We start from the raw sequence: 10,239 nt of genomic DNA, 5'->3' as shown, positions 1-10,239 counted from the left end.
ATGGAGCTCCGGGGGTGCGATGGAGCTCTGGGGATGTGATTGAGCTCCAGGGCGGTGACAGAGTTCTGGAGATGTGATGGAGCTCCAGGGATGTGACAGAGGTCTGGGGGTGTGATGGAGCTCTGGGGATGTAGTGGAGCTCCAGGGATGTGATGGAGCTCTGGGGCAGTGATGGGGCTCCAGGGTGGTGATGGGAGTTCCAAGGCGGTGATGGAGTTCCAGAGTGGTGATGGAGTTCTGGGGATGTGATAGAGTTCCAAGGCGGTGATGGAGTTCCAGGGTGGCGATTGAGTTCTGGGCATGTTCTGGAGCTCCAAGGCGGTGATGGAGCTCTGGGGCAGTGATAGAGTTCCATGGGTATCCCTGGACTCCCCCGGGCCCCAGGTCCCCCCGTGCCGTGTCCGTGACAGCAGTGCCGCGGTGCTGCCTGGCACACAGGTCTGTCCGGGCGGGCAGTGCCAGCGCTGGGCAGGGCTCGGCGGGCGGTGCCCGCGGTCAGCACTCCTCGTCGGCGATGTCCAGGATGCTGCCCAGCAGCGCGGTGAAGGTGGGGCGCTCCTCAGCCTTCTGCCGGGCGAGAGGGGAGCAGTGATGGAACTGGGTCTGCCCCTGCACCCCGGGGAGCCCCGTCACCCACTGGGGCGGCTGGAGGGGGTCTCTGGGGGTGGGATCCGCTCACCTCGTGCCAGCAGCTGTACATGATGGCGTAGACCCGCTCTGAGGCCGCCTGCGGCCGGTACAGGCGCAGGCCTTGGATGACGTGCTCCGTTGTCTCGCTGTTGTTAAACCTCTCGTAAGGCATCTTCCCCAGGGAGTAAACTTCCCACATCAGAACGCCTGTTGGAGGGAATGGCAGGGAGAGCTTGTGGTGTGGGAGCGCCTGCGCCTGACCCTGGTTTGCAGGGGGGGTTCGCTGCTGTTGGGGTGCTCTTCCCGACCTCCAAGTCATTAATTCCATGCTCTTACCAAAGGACCAGACGTCAGACTTGCTGCTGAACTTGCTGTACAGAAGCACCTCAGGAGGAGACCACCGCACTGGAAACTTGGACCCCATGGAGCTTGTATACTCGTCATCTAGAACGTACCTGCAGCAGATAAATGGATCAGGGTGCCTGCCTTGGTTTTCCCATTTCACTCCTCCATGCAACCCACCAAGCCCGAAAGGAATGGGCAGCTCTCAGAGTGACCAGGGGTTTCAGTCAGCACGGGTTTCAGCAGGCAAAAATCTCCCTTTGCAAACAAGTGTGTGCTAGTGAAGATTGGGGAAGGGATAGGGTGGCACAGAGGCACAGCAAAAAGGGGATGTGGAGAGAAAGCTGCAGCCAGGAGACTAGAGGTGGGGGAAAGAAGATGCAAAGAGGAGGGGGAAACGGCTGGGGTGAGTAAGAAAGGGACAGTGGAAAGTGAAGAGGCAGAAGCTTGAGCCAGGCAGATGAAACAGAAAGACAGGAGAAGACAATGGGAAAGCAGAGCTGGAGGATGTTGGGAGCAAAGACTAAAGTGAAGACTAGACTGAAGGAGGAGATGGGGGATTGAGACAAAAAAGTGACACAGACACGTCTACCAGACCTGGAAAGACCAAAATCTGATACTTTCACAATTCCTTGGTCATTCACCAAACAGTTTCGAGCAGCCTGTGGACAGAGAGATAGAGGCAATTACTCCTACCTGATATTGCCTCTCCCATCCCCCTGTACCAGCTGAACTTCTTCTCATGCCCACCCACTTAACACTTCACTTTGTCCTTTGAGTTCACCTGGGTGGGGGCAAGCTACAAAGTCATCAGCCAAGAGAGCATAAGAGGTCTCCAAGCATCCTGTTTATCTGTGGAGGAGTGACTTCCCTCGTGGGATTTTCCCTGAACAAAGCAGCACCAGGAGATCAGGTATGGCAGGATGGCCAGTTGGCAATGCTAGCCCAAAGCCTGACAAACTGCAGGCCCAGCTTTTCATGGGGGTCGAGAGGAGGTCTCTTTTCATGTCTGAGCCAGTGATGCCTGTGCTACCGAACACAAACCCTGCCCCAGCCACAGATGCATTTCACATCTCCTGGAAAACTACCTAGTCCTGCCCTTTCTGCAATCTCTTCCTGCCTGCAGGGAAGGGACTGCAGAGCATCCCACCCATGGGTGGGCAGGGAAGCTTAGAGAGGTGTTCTGCAGAGGAGGCTGCAGAGCTGCCTCTCCTCGTATTGATGAACTATCTGGACCCTGTCCAGGACACGCTGTGGCTGTTGCTGAGCTGGACGTGTGCCCTTCAGCCACAGCCCTACCAGGTCTCGGTGCAGGAACTGCTTGGATTCCAGGTACTCCATAGCTTCACAGACATCCTTGCACATCTCCAGCAGCTCGGCAGGCTGGAACCGCTGCCGAGTTTCCCTCAGGAAGTTCAGGAGGCAGCCGTTGGCCATGTACTCCGTGATGATGAAGATGGGACGCTGCTTAGTGCAGACCCCGTAGAGCTGCACCAGCTTCTCATGAGACAGGTTCCTGTGTTGGGGACAAGGCAATTCTGAGCATCTAGAAGGCCAAGCAGCAAAGGAAGCACCTGTGAATAAAGAGAGTTTGGGAAGGGAAGGTGCTCCAGATCCAGCTGACAGTGGAAAAACTCACTAAGGAATCAGCACAAAGTCTCAGATGCATTTTGCAGAGTGTGGCACTGCCCAGGACTGTCCCTGACACCACCCAGGAGTGCAGCCACTCTGCCAAGGTGTGCCCAGCACTGACCTGCACTGTGCTCACCACTTACATCATGACTTTGGCTTCGTCTATAAACTCATCCTCTGACATGGAGCCCTCCCTGATCATCTTGATGGCGACGTCGTACTGGCCCCTCCACTTCCCGTACTTCACCACTCCAAACTGCCCCGTGCCGAGTTCCTTCAGGAAGGTCAGATCCTTGGGGTCGATCTCCCATGACCCTAGGACAGAGTGTGAGCATAATGTGGCTGCAGGTGACCTCTCCACAGGGTGCTCCCAGTCATCTGGTCTAGCATGGCCAAGAAAAGCTCACGAGCTTTTGCTCCCTGAAAAACCATCCACAAAAACATCCACAGAAGAATCTGAGACCTGTTCCTCCATGGGATGGGGAGCAAGGTAGATTGTGGGGTCTCTTGGTCAGTACTGTCACCAGAGGGCAAGGGAGTGTAGAGAAGTGATTCCTGGGAATGCTATGAGCCCTGCTGCCATGGAACAGCCAGGATCCCAGCCCTGGAAAATTGCTGCCAGTAGGGACAGACCCTGCAGCCAGCCCAGGCTGGCTTACCATAGCCAAGGCCAGCTGTGGAAGGAGCACTTTTCTGGTGCTGGGACACGGGGTACTTCAGTCTGGATATGAGCCCTGAAAAACAAAAATGTGGATTGCCACACTAGGTTTACCTGCCACATTCCAACAGGGAACACGAGCCTCCTGCCTTCAGCACAGGAAGGTGAGGGTACCATGGTGTCAGTAAAAACACTACTGGCTTCAGTGTGTCTCCCAAACACTGACCTGCAGAATTGTGCTGGTGGTACGTGATGAGCTCTGGGATGCTGTTGAACAGGTGCTTTTCTGCCAGGTAATACTGGTTCTGGGGGGTGCAGCACACCACGTAGTGGCGGATCGTACCCTGGGGGTCTCTGGAGAGAGAGAGTGGCATGGGGAGGACAGTGGCATGGGGAGGACAGGCAGAGGGTGAGGGTTGCCTGGGGGAGCCCTCTGAGGGAGGAGCAAGCTGTTGTGAGATCCACTTACACAGAGGACTTGGCATAGACAGAGACAGTGTATTTCCCTGTCTTGCTGGTGGAGTCTCGGACGATGAAGCCCCCTTCCTTACCCTAAAACAGAAGGGGGAAAGGGCACTGGGTGGTTGTTAGGAGGTGTGACTGTAACAGGCAAGACTTGAAGTGAGTGAAGATCACAGCATGGCTGGAGAAGGTGCAGTGAGTCAGAGGATTCCTAAATCCAGTCTCTGCCTGTGGGGCCACCTCCTGAAGTGACTGCTCAGAGGAGGTCATGTTAGGATAGAGATGGTTCGTGGGGCTGTTGGGGCAATACTCCCTCCCAGCACAAGCCAGGCTTGGTCCCATGCTGGGCACAATGTGAGAACAGCCCATGGAGGGCTGGTGTGTAGAACAGACCCAGGCTCAGGAGGCAACACTTACCTCCTGTTTCAGCAGTTGCTCTGCTTGGCTCCGAGTGATATTCTTTGAGTACCACCTGAAACAGGGACACAGCCATCAGGGAAATCCCAGCCACCATTGTCCCCAGCCCAGTCTGACCCTGGCCCAGCCAGAAGAGGTGGTGCAGAGAGCACCATGGGGCTGCCACAGGGCTGGAGGCTTCCAAAGGGTGTGCGAGAGGGAGAGCGACCCAGCCAGGCTGGGTTAGCAGAACTGAATGGAAAGCTGAATGGAAAAACTGAATGGAAAAAGTCTCCAACCAAGTGGAACTTGCCAGGCCCCTGTGCCTTCTCTTACTCAAAGATCTCCAGGGAATTGCTGGTTTCAGTGACGTAGTTGCTGGGGATGTATCCTTCCCTCCTGTAGGAGAAAAGGGGCTGGTTACACACTGATGGAGGAGGCCAAGGGGATGGGGTGTTCCTGTCCAGGGAGGCCAAGTAGAAATGGGCTTAAAAACCTTGATGCAACCCCATCTTTGTTCATGTCTGGGCAGGGCTGATAGCCCAGCCTGCTTCAGCCTCCCTCACCCTCCTCCCTGGGGAGGCCACAGGTGGGCGGGCAGGGATGTGTTTGCCCACCAGTGCCTGGGCACCAGGCCGAGTGCCAGGGCAGTGGGAGCTCTTACCCGTTCTTGTCTAGAGCTTTCCACCAGGGCAGGTGGCTCTCCTCCAGGATGAAGTACTCCTCTCCCTTCTGCAGCTGCAGGTCCTGCGCGTTCATCGGCTGGTAGTTGTAGAGGGCCACCACCTTCTTCATCTCGCCCGCTGTGCTGGGGGCCGGCTCACGAGGCAGAGGCTTCATCACCATCTTCCCACAGAGAGGGGGAGTGTGGGACGTGGTGAGGCTGGCAGGGCACCAGGAGAGACCCTCCCCAGCCCTGGCAGGGCACTGGGCTCAGGCCAGCTCAGTGCAGCATTTGTCTCAGCTCCCACATGTCTCCTTCATCACTTTTTATCACAATATTTCTTCATGCCTTCACAAAAGGTAAGTGTTTTCTCCCTACGTTTTGGCTTAACCCATGACTCCTCCAGCCTACATGAGGGCTTTATCCTCCCAGCTGCCCCAGGGAACCTCAGAGTTGAGATCATTTGACTTTCCTACAGGCCTTTGAGTTCCACCCCTTGCTTCAAGCTCCTTCTCCCTTAGGACACCACCTTGACATCGGTCCCCAGAGCTGAGTCCTGTACATCTCTAAGCAGTCATTGGACATGTTGGCTTTTACCAGGCAGACCTTTTCTCAAACACCTTGGAGCCAACCCACATGCTGAGGCTGGCCCTTACCTGGTCCTCCTCAGGAGTTGGGGGAAGAGGCTTCTTTGTCTTGCGATGCGACCGCCCAGTTTTCAAACCTTCGGAACAGAGGAGGGACTAAGGTGAGAAGAGATCCCCAGGACTGTGCTGTGGTGGTCCCCGAGGGGGGGGGAATGAGGCAATGGGAGGGTGCCCAGTGTCTTACTGCCATTCCTGCTCTCCAGAATTTGGCAGCCCATGGCATTCTTGGCAGTCTGGGAGCAGCACAGGTACTGGCCATCGATCCAGAAGCAGGGGTGATACTTCTGAACCAGGTCGCTGTTGTACCGAATCACTGTGGCAGAGGAGGGGAGATGCGTGTGACCCAGGGCTGTGTCCCTGGCCTCCTGTGGAGACCTCTCTGCTCCCTGAATGCAGACAGGCAGCCCTATTAAATCATTCCACCCTCAGCTGTGTTACTGACACAGTCCCCTGTGGCCCTGCTGCCCAGGTTTCCCTCAGCTCGTTGCCCTCGTTCCAGAGCTGTGGCTGTGAATCGATCCCTGTGCCACAAAGCCCCCAGCTCAGGAAGGGCCAGGCTTGCCTCTCAGATTTGATCAAAGCTCTTGAGCAGCTCTGCAAAGGGAGTCCTGCTGGGACTGGCCCTCCTGCCAGCTGAAATATCCAGCAACCCCCCAGGCCTATGGTTCACAGCTCTTTTGAGCCCTATTTTTGAAAAGTGGAGAGGAAGGCCAGTGCTGTGCCTGGATTGTCATGGGGAGAGGAGGGCACTGCTACCATACCCTGCCTGCTTGGAGGCTTCCCTTGCTAGGACACCACTCCCTTGCCAAGCAGGCACCAAACAGCTTCTTCATACTTCTCCCCAGTCTAGAGGGACGACTGGATGTGCCTAAACACCAAGGCAGCACAGGGCTGGCCCACAGCAGCTCCACGGGGTAGAGAGAGCCCCTTTTCTGGATGAGGACATCCCAGCAGCAAAAGGCCAGCATTTTCTCTCCCCTTTTCCCTGTGGATTTTACACTGACTTCAGCTGCCAGTGGATTTTACACTGGCTTCAATCCTCCTCCCAGAGCAGGGAAGTGGGGAGAGGGCTGGCTGCCTGTCAGGGCTCTTGTGAGATAACTGACTTCCCTGTTATCAGCCTGCTCTTCCGCCTCGCTGGAGCCAACTTCCCTGTGTCAATTCAGGCAGCTAATCTCACCCCACCAGCACAAAGCCACAGAAAGATACACACGCACGCCCGCAAGACACACATACAGGCAGCTCCAGCAGATTTGGGCTGATCCAAGCCCCTTGGCAATGCTGCTTCAACACACTCTCAGCTTGGCAAGGCAGCACCAACACAGCTGAGCATTAGCTCTGAGCAAGGCTCTGGATGGGTTGGGAAAGACACTCCCTGGTTCTCAGCAGGCTTGTTGTCCATGTTTCCTAAAGCACCCAACCCTCCCCTTGCAAGGCAGTACAGCTGTGTGGCCACATCTGCTGTTTTCTCTTGCCCCCAATCATTTCTGAGCCTGCCTGAGCTACTTTGGAGCAGGTTTGTGAGAGGACAAGAAGCCTCAGCCAAGCTAGGTGAGGTGCTGCAGAAGTTAGAGGGTGACAGAGGTGAGTGTCCACCCCCTCAGAGCAGGAGCAGCTCCCTCCTCCACGGGCATGGGAATACATAACCATGAGCCAGCAAGCCCCTGGAAGCCTGATGCTCTGGGTCAGGCCCAGGCACAGCTGAGTGCCTGTGTTTGCTTTCCAAGGGAGCTGCAGAGCCCCCAGACTCACCGCTCTTCAGCTGATGGATCCAGCGTTTGCGCAGCTCCTCAGTTGGGGAGAAGATGTAGAGGGGCCCTTCGTCATAGACCACCTGCAGGACCCCACACCTCAGCACCTCAGGCCACGGGGCTCACGGGGGGAGCCAGGGCTCGTGGCTACCCTGAGCAGCTGGTGCAGGGCAAGCCCGTGCTGGTGCCTGCTGGCCCTGCACGCTGCTCTTGGGACCGTGACAAAGAGGTTATAAATAAGCCCCCTCCCCTGAGATTTTTCCACTTCCTTCTCTGACTTTCGGTGTGCTGGGGGCCGCACTGGGTGCCAGCAGGGCAGGCAGCTGGGCTGGGGCTGAGCAAGCAGCCGGCAGATAGCATCCCTCCAGCATCAGCCAGGGGACTGAGAGGAGCAGGACAGAGCTCAGAAGCAGGTTTCCATCTAAGCAATCTCCTTAAATAGATCTGCCTCGGCTCAAAGCAGCTCACCTGGCTGCCCTGTGCAGTAAGGGCAGCAGCAGGGTGTCCCCAAACAGCTGAGTGACAGTTGGCACTGGGGCAGTGATGCCATGTTTGACCCCAGGTCCCTCTGGGGTCCTCCCCCCAGCACCCTGCACGGCCCAGCAAAGGGGGTGCAGTGAGGACTCACCTGGAAGGGGTAGGGGAACCGTTCAATGATTGAGATCTGCTCCATGTTGTTGTAATCCTCTCCTTTTCTCTGGAAGAGAGAGGCAGAGGTGGACATTGGCATCCCGTGCTTGGCTGTTGGCACCTCCCCTGCGACCCACAGCCTTTGGCATCCCCCTGCTCTGCATCAAGCTGGACCCCCTGGAATGGTATGGGCAGAGCGCCCCATGCAAAGCAGGGCTGTTCCCCACTGCCACCACCCCAGGGAAGGGTAACTCTCCCTATTCTCCCAGCAAGGGGACAGAGGGACAGATGCAGGGAACGCCGGGACCTTCCTCACCGGGACCTGCCGCTCGGGGGGAGGGTTGTTCTCAGGTGCCACCATCTCCACACAGGTGATCTTCTCAATGTCCACAGAGCCCTTCTTACTGCCCCGGCGCTGCAAGAGACAGGCTTGGCTCAAACGGTCACCAAACCCATGTCCCCATCCAACTACCCCTTGGGCTGGGTGCTGGAGACCCCTGGGCACTGCCATGGCACAGTCCCTGTGGCTGCAGACTCACCCCTCGCTCAAAGTCATACTCGTAGTAGGACAGCTTGCTCTCTGTCAGCAGGAACAGGCGCTTCTTGAAGTTGAGGGGAGAAGTTTTCTTTTTCTGCTGCGAGCGCTTCAGGAAGATGCTCTCCAGGAGGACACTGGCCATGTCACCCCCCAGCCTCCTCCGCGCTGTGCTCGTGGGGTTGCTGTGGGCAAGACAACACTGACAGGGCACTTGCTCAGCCCAAAAACTGCTGGACCTCCCTCAGGTGCTCTCTTCTCCCTGCCCAAAGGGCAGGCAGGGTCACTGGGACCCCCGTGGCGGGGAGAACCGGCTGCAGAGGGGTGTGGGCAGGTCAGTGGGGGTTATTTGCGGTGTGACCTCTCCTGGCCCCTGTCCCACAGTAGGCTGCAGACCAAGCCACCACCCGAATGGCTTCTGCTCCTGCTGGACGCTGGAGAGGCTCGAAGGGTGTGCAGAGGGATGGACAGCTGGAGAGGGAGGGAGACTGGGAAGCTGTGAGCAGCATATCCCCGGGGAGGAGCGTGGAGCCCGAGCAGTGACACCCTGCAGGCGCCTCCTCCCCTCCAGCACTGTGCATGTGCACTTGCGTGGGCCGTTTCCTCCTGCCCCACCGCAGGCACTCTGTGCTGGGGACGTGCTGACTTGGCAGCACACAAGGGGTGGTCACGGGAGGCCAATCCCTAAAATGTGCTGGGTAGGTCTTGGCCCTCAATAGTCACGTGCTGGGCTGTCAAGAGCACGGAGTAGCCCTAAAGTCATCCTTCACCTCTGTGTCCATGGACCCTGCAGGAGTGCAAGAACAATGCTCAATCCCCTTTCCTCCCCTGCAAGCAGCACTTGTTGGAGGCCAGACTTCAAGAGCTGCCTTTGGCTAGCAGCCAGAGGGGTTAAATCCTCCCCAAACCCTCCTCAGCAAAGCTGTCCTGAGCCTCTCCAGGGCAGGCTGGGGCAGGAAAGGGTTCAGATGAGAGCTCTGCATCCCACTGCTGCTCTGCCTTCAGAGGTTGTAAATCATCCCAGCCCACCTCTTGAAGAAGCCCATCCATCTCACTCTGTCCCTCCATGCTGTTCCCAGGACCTGTGACATCCAGACGGTTCCAGCAGCCCCCAGAGCCCTGTGGCTGGAGCTGTGGGCTGTGACCAACACCTGACTCCAGCCTGGACCTAATGGGGAGCTGTTGAGTGAACTCTGTGGAGCCACTGCTGAACTGTGATCCCCTGGAGCCCTGCTCCATGTCTCCTGCCCTGACCACCTACACTCCCTGCTTCCCCTTCACCTACACCTTGTTCCCTTTTTTCTCCTGCTTTGGAGGTCAAACTGGGAGAAGCTGTTTTTCTCCCCTGTTCCCCACAGCTCGTCTCCTCTGTGGGAGGCTCAGAGGTGGGCCAGACCTGCTCTGTCCCTGCCTGTCCTTTGGGGTGGTGGGTGCCCCATGGGACTCACCCCCTCAGCCATCACTGTGTGCTCAGACAGCTGAGGTGGTGAGTGGGTGGGTGGAAACATGTCCTGTGCCCCCCCAGCTAATGGGACTTCCTGCCACGCTCACACCTCAGCCAAGCGTGCTCTGAGACCACCCCCAGCCTGGCACTCACTGCTGGCCCCTCCACCACGGTCCCGGGGCCACCCCTGCACAGGCAAACCCTGCCCCCTGCCCGATTCCTGCCAAGGAGCTGAGCCACTGGTGGATGGGGGGCTGGAGGGCGGCTGGCACGCTCGGGACAAGAGAGAAGGGTGACAGGGTGTCTGGGAATGACACACTTCACAGCCCCCATGTTTCAGGCTGAGCCTGGAGGGTGTCAAAATCGACGGGTGGGAGGGACAGAGGAGGAAACCTCCCGCGCAAGAGAGATGGGTGAACAAACACAGAGCTGCATCCCAGCAGTGCCC

The 10,239-nt window shown here is 57.5% G+C and overlaps 1 protein-coding gene across 1 annotated transcript; it reads right to left on the bottom strand.

The window, feature by feature from the left end:
* Nucleotides 1-445: 445 nt before the first annotated feature.
* On the bottom strand, nucleotides 446-9,645 carry BTK (Bruton tyrosine kinase). Its single transcript, XM_018070625.2, has 18 exons — nucleotides 8,352-9,645; nucleotides 8,129-8,227; nucleotides 7,811-7,879; nucleotides 7,184-7,265; nucleotides 5,616-5,744; nucleotides 5,441-5,508; nucleotides 4,785-4,966; nucleotides 4,457-4,519; nucleotides 4,142-4,196; nucleotides 3,732-3,814; nucleotides 3,489-3,616; nucleotides 3,264-3,338; nucleotides 2,748-2,919; nucleotides 2,272-2,488; nucleotides 1,570-1,634; nucleotides 967-1,085; nucleotides 680-837; nucleotides 446-567 (listed from the first exon to the last, which is right to left on the bottom strand). Exons 1-18 carry the CDS (start codon nucleotides 8,490-8,492, stop codon nucleotides 496-498), a joined length of 1,977 nt encoding a protein of 658 aa, XP_017926114.1. The 5' UTR covers nucleotides 8,493-9,645; the 3' UTR covers nucleotides 446-495.
* Between the last annotated feature and the right edge of the window lie 594 nt (nucleotides 9,646-10,239).

Source organism: Manacus vitellinus, unplaced genomic scaffold, assembly GCF_001715985.3.
Source record: "Manacus vitellinus isolate BGI_N305 unplaced genomic scaffold, ASM171598v3 scaffold_19_pilon, whole genome shotgun sequence".
NCBI lineage: Eukaryota > Metazoa > Chordata > Aves > Passeriformes > Pipridae > Manacus > Manacus vitellinus.
The sequence above is the reverse complement of the archived record's forward strand: the minus strand, read 5'-3'. Positions and strand labels throughout refer to the sequence as shown.

Coding starts and splice junctions, on each gene's coding strand:
- BTK (XM_018070625.2), bottom strand. CDS start 8,492: ATGGCCAGTGTCCTCCTGGAGAGCATCTTCCTGAAGCGCTCGCAGCAG. Junction 8,228..8,351: donor AGTATGACTTTGAGCGAGGG/GTGAGTCTGCAG, acceptor TGTCTCTTGCAG/CGCCGGGGCAGTAAGAAGGG. Junction 838..966: donor GTCTGACGTCTGGTCCTTTG/GTAAGAGCATGG, acceptor TCCCTCCAACAG/GCGTTCTGATGTGGGAAGTT.